General features: G+C 38.7%; 2 protein-coding genes across 2 annotated transcripts in view; both read left to right on the top strand.

Annotated features, from left to right (window-relative positions):
• Window positions 1-1,741: 1,741 nt before the first annotated feature.
• The window catches only part of LOC139627529 (E3 ubiquitin-protein ligase NEDD4-like), a 28,647-nt gene continuing 12,755 nt past the window's right edge, over window positions 1,742-17,633 (top strand). Inside the window, exons 1-5 of the mRNA XM_071488347.1 lie at window positions 1,742-2,031; window positions 3,491-3,564; window positions 5,215-5,293; window positions 5,407-5,445; window positions 5,702-5,755. Of these exons, the coding sequence (XP_071344448.1) occupies window positions 1,984-2,031; window positions 3,491-3,564; window positions 5,215-5,293; window positions 5,407-5,445; window positions 5,702-5,755 (294 nt within the window). The 5' untranslated portion in view covers window positions 1,742-1,983. The remainder of the gene's footprint in view (window positions 2,032-3,490; window positions 3,565-5,214; window positions 5,294-5,406; window positions 5,446-5,701; window positions 5,756-17,633) is intronic.
• On the top strand, window positions 5,764-16,323 carry LOC139627531 (E3 ubiquitin-protein ligase NEDD4-like). Its single transcript, XM_071488349.1, has one exon. The coding sequence runs from the start codon at window positions 12,723-12,725 to the stop codon at window positions 14,079-14,081; it is 1,359 nt and encodes a 452-aa protein (XP_071344450.1). The 5' UTR covers window positions 5,764-12,722; the 3' UTR covers window positions 14,082-16,323.

The following is a 17,633-nucleotide window of genomic DNA, read 5'->3' as shown; positions in this document are numbered from 1 at the left end:
ATTATTCTTATTAGTTCATTAAATCTGGTGAGCTCATATAATACAGCTTGAGCTATGACAAATAAATTCAATGTAATATTTCTAGTCTTTGGGCAATTTAACACTTAAAAGAAGACAACTTTACATCCATACTTTTCATTTTGAAATCTTTAAATCTCTTTATGTCTTGAACCGGATAATAACAGATCTTTGTCTGCACCTGATATGGGGGAATAAAAACTAAATATAAAACATAATAATTTAAAAATAGAGATTGGTCAAGCATGGTGGGAGTGCCATGCTCTGACACCCAAATATAAGGTTAAAAATCAGCAAAAGTGATTCTTTAATCCCTATAAAGGAGTGTTCCTTTTGCTGCAGATGACTGCTGACTGTTTGATGACAGCCTAAAGTGCCTCCGCCCTTTTCTGACCAGACGAGAACCAGAATTATGGATGCACAAGATTAGTTACTGTAACAGCTTCCCAGACATGGTGAGGCCATTAATAAAACTAGTTTTCACTCTGAGGTTACTCAGGTACATTTAAATACTGTGCTAAAGTACAACTTTTGTACTTTAATTGAGCAATTGTGCTTTGTGCTACTTTATATTTCTACTCTATATTTCACAGTTTTGTACCTCTGAAAGCTGTATATATATATATATATATATATATATATATAATATTTTAGTCATAACCTGTATCATTATGTTATGGGCTCGCATACAAAAGAATATCATAGATGAAATTATCCAGAAGTGTATAAATTGATTAAAAATAGTACCACCTCAAAGAGCTCACAAATTTAGCTTGCCTCAATAATAATAATTGAACATTTTAATATATAACAATGTAACTGAAAGAAAACATTCTATTTTAATAATTTTTGCTGATTTTCCTTTGAACTTTTATAAATACATTTCGACACACTACTTTTGCTTGTATCTTTTTAATATCGTGGTATTACCACTTTTATTTAAGACAATCATCTAGATACTTCACAAATCATTATCAACTACTGGATTCAGTAAAAGTGTAATGATGCTTTCATTTGCCATCTTAGTAGTTTTACTTTGGAAAGTAACAAAGCAGCCTAAATGTACTCAAATTTACAGTACGGTTTTGAGGCACTTGTACATTACTTGAGTACTCTCATTTTCTTGTACTTATTTTTTCTACTCCACTAAAATTCAGATGTGAATACTGTACTTTTTACTCCACTACATTTATATTACTGCTATGGTTACCTGCTTGGAAGATGGGAAATTTCATAAAAATGCAAGACTTTTTTGTCATGTGACCTCTTACAAAGAAGCAGTGTGTAGCTGTTGCCACTCTAAACTTCCCAACTAGATAAAAAAACATTTACAATATTTCATAAATAACACAAATATTACTGAAAAGTCTAAAAAATAGGAAACTTGAAACAAAACTTAGTACTTTCTTCTTTTTAACCCCATGATTTCTCCTGAGACCCCTTGTTTGGGAGCCACTGCACTAAACTAAGTAGTTAACTAGCTCCACCATGAGCAGCTACAGTGAAATACTGCTTACACATTTGCATTAGTGCTAACATCAAATTTAATTTAAAATAATGAGGCCCATTTTGTTGATGATGCTGTTGTGCCTTCTTGGATGCAGGCAGTGGAGTACTTTTACATCACCTTTCCGGTACTTTTCCACCACTGTTTATTTGTTTCTGTGCGTTCCCTAAAGCTGTAATGTCAGGGCGAAGGTAACAAGGAGAGAGGAGGGAGGAGGAAACAGCAGGAGGAGGAGGAAGAAGGGGAAAGAGGGTGGAGGAGGAGGAGGATGGATACAATGAGTGACGACGGTGTCACGGTTAACCAAAGGCTCAGGTTCACGGTTTCTACCAGCACAACGTTACCCGGACAGAGGGGATAACAGAGGCGAGGAAGCAGCAGAGGAGACCGCGGCTGGCCGGACTGTCGTGTCCCTGTTGTTGTTGAGGCTCTCCGGGAAGAAGAAGGGCGAGGATATCATGGCTGCACTTTCTCCAACGCAGATCCGAGGACTTCAGACAGATGAGGTGAAACCACTGCCACATTTTTCACATTTTGAACGCCGCTGCTCATGTGATCCCGTCGTTAGCCTGCTAGCTAACCAGCTAGCCGAGTACAGACAAACTGTAATTAATGCGTCGTTAACTTGAGACACTGGGAGCTTTGTCTCGGCTTTAGTGTGCTACTTTTTGATAGAAAGTCGATGGGATCGATCAGATGTAATTCGTTCCCAGCCCATGCTATCCGTGACTCCTGAATTACTGAGCCCCAGCTGTGCACTTTTTCAACCAGGAAACCCAACAGGCTCCTAAGCTGTTGCCGCCTCTCTGTGGGCTATTTCCCGTCCACAACACACACACACACACACACACACACACACACACACACTCAGATATCCTGCTAATAATTCATGCTGTCACTCCCCTTGGACCAGGCAATAATGTTACCAGGACCCATAGTGTGTTTCCGACAAGCGGATTGATTATTGCGAAATCCTCCTGGTGATTCACCAACTTCACAGCAGGAGCAGAAACGAGGCTGTGGTTATGACGGGAAATGTGCACAAGCGCCAAGTGTTGTCAGGATGTTACATCAGAGTGAGGAGTAAACACTGATTGTAGGGGAGTAAGCAAGCATGTGACAGTGATTGGTTTTAAAGACTGAGCTGTGTTTATATCCAGTATGTTCACAGAAGCACCTTGTCGTATCAACATAAGGGCAGCAGCAGCTAGAGAAATTGGTTCATTGACTAATCACAAAACAATAATTACTCATTTTGATAAGTGAATAATCTTTATAGTAATTTTTAAGCAAAACTGAAAATTTGAAGCTTTCCTTTGTCAGACGTGATAATAAACTAAATGTCTTTGAGGTTTGGGGTGTTGGTCAGACAAAACAAGACATTTAAAGATGTCACTTTGGTCTAGGGGACATTATAACAGGCATCTTCTCAAAAAAAAAAAAAAAAAGATGTAATTGTAACATTAAGCCATTACTGATTGATAATTTTAGTCTATGAAATGTAAACTAGCAGTGAAATGCCCGTTCAAATGTCCCACAGCCCAAGTTGACACCTTAAAATTGCTTGATTTGTATGTTAATAAAACCAAAACTCAAAGATATTTCATAAGAAAGGCCACAATCTCATGATTGAGAGGCTAAAATCAGCAAATGTTTGACATTTTTGCTTGAAAAGTGACTGAAGTGATATATCGAGTATTAAAATAGATGTTGATCATTTTTCTTTTGATCACTTAATCATTTCAGCTCTAATCAATTCAAAATAATACAATATCTACTAGACTTGCTCACATACATAATATGCACTCACTGTACATAATCAGAATTAGAGTATGGTCTTTTTAGTTAGATATGTTTTTAATTTTTTTATCATTTTATTTCCTTATCTTCTTCCTTAAGTCCATATGTTGTTTGGTTTGTGATTTAAATGTTCAACTCATCAGTATTTATTTATTTTTTTTAAAGGATGAATCCAGAGTCCTAAAAGTGAAAGTCATTGCTGGAATTGGACTGGCCAAAAAAGATATTCTTGGAGCCAGGTAAGTGAGAAACATAACCCTTGTATTGTATAACTTTTAAGTAGGGCTGCAAATAACTATTAGTTTCATTATTGATTTATCTACTGATTATTTTCCCAATTTTAAATAATACTGACATCATCAACAGTAAATCCTCACAATTACAAAGTTAAGACCATCAAAGACTTGGCATCGACTAATCAAGAGCTATGTTAATCTATCAGTTATTTTTAATAATGTGCAATAACAACTTATAGAACTTTAATATACAATGATATGTTAAAGATAAAAGCAAAAGAGCTTCACATTTGACAAGCTTTTCTTGATGATTTACTCAAGCATGTAGGTCATGCCATGCTGTGTTTTTCATCTTCTTCAAATCAAAGTCATGACATTCCTTTGCATATATAGCGGCCATGTCCTGTCAGTTTTCTTCCTTATCTTAAGTAAAGCTGGACTATCAGACCTTCATGAAATTGCATCCTCTAAACGATTGCATAGAGGGACAGGAAGGTGCTGTTCAGTGAGAAAAAAAGTCTTTCTTTTTTTTTCAATTAACAAACAGCACATGTAAGTAGAGCCATCTGCTAGTAAACTGTGAATACGTTTTGTTTTTTTTTTTCATTTTTCTGTCGCAGTCTGTCATTCCCCCACTAATCCCATTATGACCCAAAGTGAGTACGTTCTGTGTTGTTTGCAAGAAAGACTAAAAGTTGTGGTAGTTACATTTCTACAAATGGTTGGTTCTGGTTTTTATTTATTTTCATTTAAAGTTTGAGTATATTGGAAGTATTGGCAGAGCTAAAGGCTCAGAATTTGATTTTTTTTTTTTTACAATTTTCAAATCAGGCATTTGCTATAAAAAGAAGAGAAAATCCTTAATTCCTAAAATGAAAAGCAATCTCAAGCACCAAAAATAAAATGGACCGTCACATTCAATCGGAATCTGAATGTAAAACATTAACTGAAAAGTTCTTCCTGGTGTTTTCTGTGCAGACAGCCGAATTTTTTGTAACCCAGGCACTTCCTCTAAGAACAGGAGTTGGTAATAAGTGCGGAATAGGTCAGTCTACAGCATAAAGTCATCTTGTTGGGAACCCTTTCCTACTTTAAGTTTTCCTTAAAACTCTTGGTTAAAACATCTGCATAACCTCAAATCATGACCTCACAGTGTCATATAAATAAGAGTTTGTGCAATGTTGATTTTGTTGGGTTTTGCCTCTATGCCTACTATGAGTTTAATCGTTCGTGTTACATCTCTCCGTGATGCCTCTGATGTAACACTAATCACTTCATACATTACAAATGCCAAACCATTGCTACCTAAAGTGGCACTGATGCTGGGTAATGGATAATGTGTTGTAATTGGTGGATATGGTTTTTATGAACATAACAGTGCCTCAAACCATTATAAAATAACAACTGCAGTCAAGTTTGTGTTGAGCATAGAGTAGCTGGAACTATCATGGTAATGTTTCTTGGATCTGAATGCAGAGCCTAATCTGATCAGACAGTGGTGTAAAGTGTTTTTCTTGACTCATGGCAGAAGAACCACGCAAACCACTAATGCATAGAGAGCACAGAAAGTAGACCATAACAGTTTGAATCTTTTTAGATGGATGTCTGCACCATACACCATGCCTCTAAATGTATTTCTCTATTTTCTTGCAGTGATCCATATACAAGACTGTCCCTCTATGACCCCATCAATGGAGAAATCACAAGCCTCCAGACTAAAACAATAAAAAAGGTAAGTAAGTGAACATCTGCATTTGCAGTCACCCCTGTTTTATTCATGGACTTTTATTCGTGGATATTTTATTTTGATGTAATATTTAATTTCCTATCTCATGTTACTTGCAGACACTGGACCCAAAATGGAATGAAGAATTCTTTTTCAGAGTAAGTGGAAATTAAAGTAAATAACATCAAACATTTTAAAATGCAACTATTTCTCTTTTGTGTTATGTGAATAGCTTCCCTTGCATGAAGTGTATGCTCCAGGAGATAATTCATACCAGGGACCTGGATTCATTTGCTGTGTACTTGATCATATTTAACCATAATCAGTCATGTTGTTGGCTTTGTTTACCCCGGCTCGTTGTTGAACCCAGCATTTCTGTATTTTTTAAAAAGTTTTGTCTATGTTATGTTTCAGGTATATCCTAGGACGCATCGACTGCTGTTGGAGGTGTTTGACGAGAACCGCCTGGTAAGTTATTTTGTTTTTTCAACTTTTCTGTGTTTAAACTAGATTGTACTGAGAACTTCAGGTTCAGGTAGCTTGTTGTGTTGGGCCATGTTTTTTCTTTTGAGTCGCTCTAGGTCTGTTTTTTTTTTACTTCATAAAATGTTGGCTCACATGAAGGCTGCAACTAAAGATGCTGATAACAATTACTGCGCTTTTTATTTATTCATTTGATTAGTCGTTTGATGTATAGAAAAAAGTAAGATATGCTGGTACAAGTTTTTCAGAGCCGGAGAAGATGTCTTTAAATTGCTTGTTTTGTTCATCCAAAAAAAAGAACCTCCAATTTACTACATAAGTCAAAGAATCAGAACCTGCAAATTCTCATATTTGAGAAGCTGGAACAAGGGAGTATTTTTTGCTTTAAAAATTTTAAAATCTTAAAATCATATATCAAAATTGTTGTATATAAATATTTACCTTGCACTAAAGCTCATTTTTAGTACACATCACTTTTGTACATTTAGCACAGGGTTCACAGGGAAAACAGCCATCCATTCTTAAGTCCAAAAATGTTCTAAAAAGGTGGATAACCTTGGCAGATAGCAGTTCCATTACAGGATCATGTGTTTCATTAATTCAATTGTGTTTAAAAGCCCTGGGCAAGCTCTTCACTCATGGGTCTACTGGCTCTGTAGATGGGTTTTTCGAGATGTGTGATAATGACAAAAGTATTTGAAATCAATTTTAAGAGCTTCTTTGCTATAGAAGGACATGTCTTAATTGATAGTTGTAATGTTGATTTGGCTGGACACATCCCAAAGCCAGGAAATAGTCTCACACAGCTTTGGATATTTAAAAGTCAGATCTGCAGATGCTGTGCAGAGTAGCTACAAACAAAGGAATGTGTCACTTTTCTGTAGATGAGGGTATCCTCCAGTCAGTGTAAGGTTAATGATGGCTTGTCTGCCTGTCAAAGATACAGCTGCCCTTATTTTGCCCTGATGTGTGATATTATTGGAAAACTGAGAGATACCTTATTATTCAGATCTGTAAATATGGGCAAATCTGGCTACCTTAAGGACATTGTAATGGCCGTCACTTACACTTGTAGATTGACATTAAAAGAGTTGCATATCACAACGGGTGCTGAATGTCAGTAGATGATAGTGATATTTTGTGTAGTGTGATATGTAGTAAAGTGGTTTATTATGACACACATGCATAGGGCTCCTGTGTGTAGCAGCAGCTTGGTAAGAACTGCAGTTTGGGTTGTTGTTGGTTTTGAGATTGAGTTAAGCGAGACTGCAGTGAATAAAGAAGCCAGTGTCTTGTGTTCTCTCATTGATTACACAGTTATCTGTGACGATTCTCACTCAGGAAGGATTACTTTGAGGGTTATGCAGCGCAGACTTTATTTCATAAGCTGATGTTTCGACAGTGGTGTGCCTTCTTAGGAGCTCTGCGTCTGTTTGGGGATATCTTTTAACCTGTTTTACTGGTTAAGTTTGCTCTGCAGCAAATTAGGTTTGCTGTGAATGCGCAGATATGTTTAAGACATCCATTTGTAGCAATTTGTCATTAAAGATCTAGTAATTTATGCACAGTGTCACATTTCTAAGAGGTTCTGCACAGAACTAAACATTCTGTGCTATGAAAACAAATCATGTGATTGTTTTGCCCCGCTCTCTCTCAGCTGCTACGTTTTTGATCATTGTCATTTTCTTGTTGTGTTTTGTGTCTTAGCAAGTCTGTTTTCTTTCTGCTTAATTTATAAAGGAGGGTGTGCAACATTGAACAGATGCAGTTTGACATGTTGTACAAGATTTTGTGCAGATTTGATTTTTATCTACAGTCCCTTTGAAGGACACAAAAAAAACATAGTCCACAGAGTCCAGCGTAACATGCACACATAGTCCGTTGCTCCTTCTTCACTCTGTTATTTTTAGTTTGGCTGAATGTTTCTAGAACTTGTCATCACGTCACTGATTAACAGTCACATGATAAAACAAACGTGGGTGTGGCTGACTGACAAATCTGCCTTGTCATTCTCCAGGTAGATTTTGTGGTAATTTGGAGGGTGTGTCACACTGTGAGCATGTTTCTGTGAATGTGTGTGTCTGCTGTTTTGACGCACAGAGTCAGGAAACCTGTTCATTTTTACCTTTTACCATTTAGCTATGAGAATGAAATTAGGTTGCCCTGTCCCTCACAAGATATGAAATGTACTGATCATTGTAAAATTATTGGTCACAAATGATAAAATTTAAAACAGATTTTTGTGATCCACAATTTGACCTTTCACCTAGTGCCATTATGAGTTATCTATGTATCTTGAAAACTAATGGCAGACCTCCATGAAATTTGTCATGAATATTCATGATTCAGGGTTATTTTTCCTCTGACACTACCATCAATCATCAATCATCCACTTTCATCAAAGTGTGATGGGCAGACTTTTTCCATTTTGAACACTTTCTCTTCAGCTACACTCATACAGAGTGCATCTACAGTAAGCCAGATACCTTTTTTAAATGCATTAGTTTTTCTCAGTTTCAGGCCTCCGTCGAGACTAAAATCGCATTTTTACCCTCCCTAAATAGAGCTTTTCCAAATTGGCCTCAAGGTTTTGTAAATCAGAAAATGCTGGCTTGGTGTTTCAGTGTATGGGGTAAAAGGAGTTTTTGCAAAAAAACACAGTGTTGGAGAAAACAGCAGGAGGACATTGAACGTAGGTGTAATGAGCTGAAACTCGACAGTAACTGACTGTGTAATCTAGACAGGGCAAACTAAGAAGATAGCTTTATGTTTTCTCTAACTTTTCATGTAATTGCACATTTTGAATGTCAACATAGCAGATTTTACATCACAGCTGTTACCAATAATCTGTATTTATGCAGATTTTACCAGAACAGTCCTGACCTCATAATGATTTGTTCACCTGGACTGTCTGTCCCTCTCCTCACCAGATGTTGGCTGTGTTTATTTTGTTGTTTTGCAACTAAAAAGAGGGATAAGAAGAAATGTAGCTGTTTCCATATTGTTCAGGCATTTCACTGTAGACAGAGGTCTCCACAAAAATGACCTAATGTAAAACAGAGTTTTCAAATTTACTTGCTTTAATGTAGATGTTAAGTTTTTGCCAAATTTCGCAAAACATATCAGATTAATCTAATTGGTAAATGCCATGAAAGACTTGAATAACACAACACTTCACTGGTATTTTGGAGTGTAATAAACATGCAGCTTCTTTGTAAATGATAAAAGTAAAATATACACTACGTTTACACTGAGTTCAGCACTTCTGGCATGGAGACAGCATGAATAGAGGGTATGAACATGACACCATCGTATGCAGAAGTTGCCGTGTTTACTCCCTCTTCAGTGAATGCCCACCATGAATTCACACGGGGAAAAAACATGGAAAACACTGACAAAATGGTAAAGACCTGTTGTGCAATCGACTGCACAAACAGATTCAGAAAGAATTCAGGAAGAAGTTTTTACAGACTGCTAAAGGCTAAAGGGAAAAGAAGCAATGATGCTTTGCAAATCAAATACACTGTTTCCTGGAAAAAAAAAAGGGAAACACATGGTGCAGACTTATGCTAGTAGTCAGACCTGTCCTCTCCACAGACAACCAAAGTATGCTCTGAAGCACAGGTGATTAGCCTGATATGTCTGGTTAAAAATAGAATCAGGCATCTACACGTCTTCATTGTTGTTTCTTTTAATACCCTGGTGCATTTGTTATGGAGAGGAGGACACCTCTGCTGATTGGCTGCCCATAAAAGCCAGTAAGGAGTGACAAAGCTGGGACTTGAACTACAGAATCGCCTGCTTTGAAGATTAGCATCTACTTGGTGTGCATCCTAACCACTCGGCTATCAGATCTTTCTTTTCCTCTGGTCCATTTGTTATCTAGAGGAGGATTCCCCTGTGGACAATTCCACTGCCTGTAAAAACATCCTGAACATCTGGTTCATAAGTTATCAAAGAAACAATGGAAAGGAGTCTCAGTTTCAGTTTTCAGTTTCAAAAGCATCAGTGATTCACTGATTTCTAACATGACACTGCTTTAATCTATCTTTCTTTGGTTTTAATCCCCTGGTCCATTTGTTATGGAGAGGTGGACACTTCTGCGGATAATTCGGCTGCTGGTAAAAACCTCCCGAACATCTGGTTCATAAAATGGCAGATTAGCAGTCTAAGCTCTCAACCCTTCTCTGATGTCCTGTGTCCTCTGCATGGCGTAAAACACTGACTTTAAATGTGAAACTGCTTTCAGTGCTTTTAACAGTTATAATCACTGGGTCTCTTTGTTTTGGAGAGGAGGAGACCTCTGTAGATAATTCAGCTCCAGGTAAAAACCTCCTAACAACTGACACTGAAGGTATCCAAACAGGGAGAAGCTTATGGCAGCAGTGAAGACAAACTCCCATGATCCCTATTTCATTATGTCACCAAGTGCTGTCTTTTGTCATTGGTTTGATTGAAGACAGAAGTTACATACTGTGCATTTAATCTAGTAAACATACACATAGACTCCACAAAAGTAAATAGAAAAGGAGTACAACATGAAAAAGTTATCCCGACAGTTATTCAACACTAAGTTACTGGGAATGACACATCAGCAACACATTATCTCCAGATAGCTACTAATGGCTACCTTGGTTAGCAGTACGCTTATCACATAAAAACTAATTTCTACCAAGACATCGTCAACAATCAGACAACAGCTGTAATACAGTACACATAAATAATGCTCCAACAGGGGCATGTGGGGACTCAATAAATGATTCTTGTCAATATCTGGTTTGACAGAGATCTGAGAAAACACTGGAGCTCTTACCAAAATCACTCCCTCATTCATTCATTCACTTTTCCTTGTATAACAGACACTCAATAGTTAAACTATAGTGAATAGTAAATTAAGATTTTGGACACTAACATATCATCATCGTTCATCATCATCGTCATCGTCATCACTGACAATTTTTTAGTCACTGACAGCTCTTTGTATCTATAAAATGTGCAGCATTGCATTGTTACATAGCGTACATGTCATGGACACTACTTTTTTGTTCCATTACTATATAGTAGACAAATTTACACAGTCAGAGTAGAGTTGCTAGTTGGAGCTCTTCTACATCTTAGCTGAGCATGAAACTCTATTAGTTCCCTAACTGGTCCAAATGATTAACAACTACATTATAAAATATCTGGTTCTTTGATTTAAAAAAAAGTTCAAGGTACAAGCTTGAGTACATAAAAATTTTAAGGTGAGCAGTTTACTAAGCCTCCAAAGGTGCATTTTGGCAAGGAGTCAAGTAGAAGACAGTAGAAGTCAGCCAGTAATCCCAAGGGGAAACTGCTAGTAATCTGTCAGCAACACAATGTTGAACTGAAACCAATTGCTGATGACACAATATGTATGTACATATAAATGTTAGGAAACTCAATTATTTCATAATACAAATTCATGTTAACACATACACTTACAACTTGTTATCCTCACTACGTCTGCACTTACTGGTTGACAGAGCCATCCCATTTTTAATGTCCAATCCCTACTCTAACCACACCCCACTGACACAGTTTGTAATGACATTCAAACATGCTCTATAAAGAGTTTATTACATAGCTTTTCATTTTGTATTTCTTTTGGGCGCAGTGTTCATCTGGTTGCCAATGTCATGTTTATATTACTGGCAGCTTTGCATTATTATTGGCATATTACACCATACTTTATTACTGTGTAGTGTGTGTCACCAAACTTATCTCATGGTCTGTGCACCGCCATCAATTAAATCTGCTTTTGGCCTGATGAGTGATTAATATCCAGTCACAAGACAGTTTGTCATGTTGGTTTAAAAAATAAGCGGTGAGGTCCACTGCAGCAGTGATGTGTCTTCTGGTGAATCATGATTTTATCCTGGCTGTGCCTCTTACTATTACACATTATACTGAAACTGATTTGGTTGCAGAGTAATGTCCTGAAATAGGTCTGTCTGGCTCAATATGCTGCCATTAATAAATAGGACTGTCAACAGCTATGGAGAGGAAATCAGACCAGCACTGACTGTTACATGAGGTGTCATGTAACAGGTGTCATGTCACTGTCAAAGCAATCACAGTTCGTTCTCATTCTTATCTATCTACCTACTTCAAAAGCAAAAACAAAAAGGTTTTATGGCTTTAGCTTTACTTTTGCATGAACTAACTTTTGCAGTTGATAATCATTCTCCTGCATATTTTCACAGGCTATGGAGATTTTATTGTGTGCTGTGCTATTTTGCAGCCCAACCCTTAGTTTGAATCAAAATTATGTTGAAAGTCATTCCCTTTGATTTCCTGTAATTCAATAGCAGTGGGTAAAAATATTTGTGGGGGCACAGGGCAGCAGAAACATTAGAAGCAGAGCTGCAGCAGGAAGTAGAGTCTTGAGTGAGTGGCCTGAGGCAGATGTAACTGTTAGCCAGAGCTTTAGTCTAAGATGCAACGTAAAGAGCTACCATGTTGTTGTTGTTTTTTCCACAGGGGTAAACAGGAGTGAAGTGGCTGGAAAAGACAAGCTGTTAGATATTAATCTGACTGGAACTCAGGAGGTACAGTTAACTAGCAGTTAAGCTAAGGTTGTAAAGCAGATCGGCAGTGGAAACTCTGTCCATTTAAGTTTAAGTGTAATTTTGTTTTCCGTACTGTGTTTAAGCTCCTTAAAGGGGCTAACCTCTGGGAATGCTCTAGTTTCAAAGGTCGTATGTTTGGGTCATGTCTCCAAACAGAACCACTGACCTCCTCTGACTAAAAGCTGAGATCAGCCTGGAGAGGAATGTAGGTTGTCACCAGAGCTATTTTGGCAATGTACAGCCACTAATGATTGTGATCACAGAGCAGAGCTCGGAGCAGTTGCTTTGCTTTCCTTTTTTCCTACCAGCAAGTTTGATCATGCAGCTCTCACTGGCGCTGCAGGGATTAGAGAGTTAAACGAATGGCACGTCGGCTCCGCTTGCATTTTGCGTCAAGGAGAAGCAACACGGACCCTCTGTCAGAAAGCCTCAGCAGCCATGGTGAAGACAGTGGAGTCAGTGTGTCAGCTCGTAACCCCACAGAGAGTCTGGCGCACAGTTCTGTCCACTTGAAGGTGACTCCTCTGTCACCAGACTATGCTAATTTACAGCGGTACTCTTCAGTATTCATACCCAGGGTTAACACTGGAGGATGCAGTAGGAAGAGCGTTCTGCAGATCTCGCTGCAGCCTTGTGGTAAGATCAGTGGAGAGCTGAATGGAGGTATAGAGGATGGAGACCAGGGAGTTAGTGAAGGAGGAGCAGGTACTGGCTCTGATGGAGGCTCATGCAGCAGCAGCATGGCCAGCGATGCCGGGTACTGTAGCAGCAACAGCATCTTTGAGCCAGAGGCTTCAGAAAAGCACAGGACCACCCAGGAGAGGAGTCTACTCTGCTGCAAGTCCAAGGTCCCACTGAGACGGTGCTCCTCCTTGGTTATATTTCCAAAGAGCCCCTCCAGCACCCCACCTGCTTCCCCAGTAAGTCCAGTGGCTCTACCTGCTCTCCTACCAGCAAGGGGGTCGCATCAGTCATCTCTTCAGACATCTGCCAGTGAACTCTCACAAGAAGATGAGGAAGTGACTTGGAAAGGGTCCACCACCACGGCAGTAAGTGGCCATCATCTCCCAAAAGGAGGCTGTTCAGCCGAGTTCAGGGACACCAAACACATGGTGCAATTTAATATTCCTTTACAGGATGAACCAAAATACAAAATGGAGGACAGGAGTAAAGTAATGGAACTGTCATCAACTCTTGACAGATCTAACCGTCACTCTAGCAGCGTGTTGCTGCACTTTGCCCACCAGAGACCAATGATATCCGGGAAGGGAGCTACAACCAAAGCTTCTGTCAATGTGGAATATCCTGAGGCACCTAACCCAGCCAAAGAACCTGAGGGTGTACATGAACCTCACAAAAAACTGTATCGTAGTACTTCTGCTTGTTTGTTCTCCTCAACTAAACCATCAGAGAAAAACCATAAGGTCTGTTCTTATAGAAAAAGCCAGGAAAGGGCTGACGGAAACCATTGTCATCATGCCATACAAAGGAGCTTTTCCCTGGAGGTGCCCTACCCTAACACTGGAATTTCATGTCACGTTTCAAATCCAAAACTCAGTAGCCCCTGCTCTCCACATGTGCACATTCATTTGTCTCCTTGCTGCCCAGCTAAGTTGCCAAGCTCTGTTACAGATTTAAGCACAAGCCACAAAGTGAATAATACACCAAAGAGCCCAGGTCAAAACACCAAGGTGAGTGTTAAGTTTCTTAATTGGAATTAGTTGATGCTGCCTGACCATTATGAATGAGCCAGAAACCCTGAAACTTAACAATGACTTAGAGGAAAGCGGCTCTAAAATGAGTTGGATTTTTTTCAAGATATGACACATAAAGTCTTGTTTAGCTGGTTCAAGTAGATTCGATGCTGCTTTGGTTTGACATATCAAGTGACACCACCTGAATGTCATGAATACTACAAATAATAAATCCATTAATGCAGGCACTATGCTAAATTTTGCATCTTAGACTTATAATTGCTAAATAATGTTCAAGAGATAATTTTTCTGACACCTGTGCAGTACTAGATATTTTTCAGTATAGAATAATATGCTGTGACAACGCTGCTCTCCTTCACTGTTACTGCCATTCAAATCTTTAAAACTGTGTTTACTCAGGGTCAGCCATTAGGCTCACCACAAGCTACAGCGACATTCAGTAACTGAGAAGATCGCTACAGTTAAGTCATGCAATTAACAAGCCCAATGTGGACAAACATTCAAAGGTTTTCAGTTACATTACAGAAAATCCATTTGCATATTGGTTTCCAAGAAAAGTGTGAATGAGAATGAAAAGTTGTCCGTCTTTAATCTTGCAAATCTGTTTATCTGTTGGTGTGTGAACTCATGCTCAACTTTAGAATAGTTCTCCATTTTTATTATTCTGTTAGCGCTCTGAGTAATCGTCTTAAGTATTTACCCAAGCTAATTTTAGTGGTGGGAAAACCAGTGCCCCTTGCTGATATAAATAAAGTGCCTCTGAAATATTCCCCCTGACTCCAGATAGTCTGGTGGTCTGTAGCACTGCCCAGTCCCGTGGATTCAAATTTAACAGCGTGATACTAGAGCAGCGCACAGTCATGCCAGCCATCTGTGGACATGGTTGTGTGTGTGTGTGTGTCTGTGTGTGTGTCTGTGTGTGTGTGTTGGTGGTAATGTAATGTAGGCAGGATGGGAGCTTGAGCCTTTCCCAGTAAAAGGGTGGTGTGTTCCCTTCCCTATGGGTCCCACTGCCAGGCAGTGTTTGTGAAGTATCAGGTGTCAGCCTCCCCCCCTGCATTTAGCAGGTTGTCAAGTAAGAAGGTCTCTTCCAGTAATTAGCCAGTTCACTTACTTTTTAAATATCTAAATGCTTTTGTAAATCTAATATTTTCATACTTTCAAATTCCCCCAAAAATATCACTGGTGACTAATAGAAATAAGTATCAAGTATATTGCATTTGTATTTTTGCACTTTAACTGTCATGGTCGTGGTCCTTCAAGCATATTTAGTCCAGTGTCACATCACACATGTCCTTCTTGGAAGTCTGCATCAAATACTACACACCTTTGTTTACATTTTGTCCATGTCAATTCACAGTGGAGCAACAACAGTGTGATTCACACTCTCAAGGTGATTTTTATGACAAAGTACATCATAATTCAAATAACAAGGAAACACATATAAGAGTGTTTCTCTTATTTGAGAAATAAGCTAAATAAAATCGAATTAATAATTTTAAAATATTTTTCAAAAATTGGTGTTATTATTATTGGTATTGGATTTTATTGACCATCTGTTTTCAAGAGAATTAAAAAGGAACACCTCATGCCTACAAATCCAACAAATTTTAATATATAATATTAATATATCTACTATCAGCTATTTAGCTGAATGTGTCAGTTGTGATGCAGCAGGTTGTGGTGTCCTACAGTGGAAATTTTTATGAAAATTTCAGGTCTGCTGGTCTTATCTGCAGTGCCCTCATAACCCCATATATCATGTCATGAGTTAATGAACAACCAGGTTTGGCCACATTACACAAGTAAGGTGAGAATGAACCTATAATCTCTGCTGTGTTTTGAACACCCAAAGTCATAATGTCATGAGGCATAATTTTGTTCTTTATCAAGTGAATGACATTAATTCAATAAAGAACTAAGACGCGATGGCCCAAAATTAATTGTACATGACCTACATGCCGTTGTAGACGGTCCAAATCTGAAAGTCTAACTAGTTTTGTGTGTTTTGTTTGTGGTGGGGGTGGATGGCTGCATTTACTAGTTCAAGCTTTAAAATTCCTTTAAAAGTGTCAACGTGGTTTAAAGAGATCACTCACCCATTATAACAAGACAAGACAAGGTCAAAGCCCGGTATATGGCTGGATCTTGTCATGGACTATTTACATTCTGCCTGAAACTGCGTCAGCCAGTTTCAGCCCTTTATCTGTTTGCTTCTCTCCTACTGTCTGTACTCACTTATACAATGTTTTAATGAGGCTGCGGTCCTTCAGGACCAAAACCTCTCGCCACAAAAATAGCTTCTTCCCATCTGCTATTAGCCTCATCAACAAGGCTAGAGAGCCCCACTGTTGCTGATCAATTGCACCAATCACCAGAAAAAATTCCTTGTATGTGAAAACATACTTGGCAATAAAACTGATTCTGATTCTGATTCTGATTCTGATTAACACAGCCAAATTCCCAATGAAGCTGACTGACATGTGGCCCATTAAGTCTACATGTTAGCTTCCAAGTTGTTTCCAAGCTGCTGCTCTGCAGTGCTGCTGTTTCACATGTTCATTCTATATCAGTACAATAGTTATTTCCTTGGACCAAACTGCTCCTCATCCACCAGTCTTGCTGTCATTACGAGTGGCTATGGTTCTGTTTATAATTTTTTTTTCGAGTGTCTCAGTGCAATAGCATGTGATCTGTCTACAGCAGGGCTAAATACAGTGACAAAGGGTGAAGCGAAGCTGGAGCACTCTGTGTTCATAATGCAGAGGTTAACCCAACCGCAATGCAGACTTGCGGAAGCACATTTTGAGAGGTTGTATCAGCGAACCGAACTGAGACTGCAGGGAGACCACCTTAAGAGGTGGTCACTTCAAATGTGCTATGTTGGCAACACTGCAAGCTGTAAACACCCCCCAATAGAAACTGTTTGTGCCAATTATTTTTGAAAGAGCAGTGGCTGTTGGGGAGACACCAACTCAGTCACAAAGCATTTGGCTGACGAATGGTAGAACTATGATCAGTCACTCAGTCAGTGACATTTGCAATCATAGGGCTGGCCCTGCTGTTGCAGTCCAGCCAAAAAGCAAATTGTCCTTTCCCCCACATGCTGAACACCAAGCTTAATTTTTAGGCTTTAAGTTGTTGTAAAACTGGAATACCACCAGCAGTCAGGAAAAACATGACCTCTTTCTTTGTTTTGGAGTTAAAATAAACATGCTTTGTTTATATATTCCCCTGCAGCATAACAAAGGAATAGTGTGAAGTTTTACAGTAATCAACACAGTTCATTTCTTCACCATGTGTGTTTGCCAAAATATAACTTTTCTTTAACTTGTTTTATGGGACCGCTCCAATAACATTAGCTGTGTAGCTCTTCAGAAGTTTAGGTTTCACAAGCTGCAGACCACCTGTTACAAGTAGTTTGTCGTTGCCGAGCTGAGATGGATATCATTGAGCTTTCTACGCAGATACCAAAACATGTGTCTGTAGCCATTTGCCACAGTCTCATGCAGTATATGGTCAGCACTAATTAATGCCACATGCTAAACTGAATCCCTT

This window comes from Trachinotus anak, unplaced genomic scaffold (assembly GCF_046630095.1).
Source record: "Trachinotus anak isolate AG129_WGS33_773 ecotype Australia unplaced genomic scaffold, CSIRO_AGI_Tana_v1 ptg000011l, whole genome shotgun sequence".
Lineage (NCBI taxonomy): Eukaryota > Metazoa > Chordata > Actinopteri > Carangiformes > Carangidae > Trachinotus > Trachinotus anak.
This window is presented reverse-complemented; position numbering and strand designations above follow the sequence as displayed.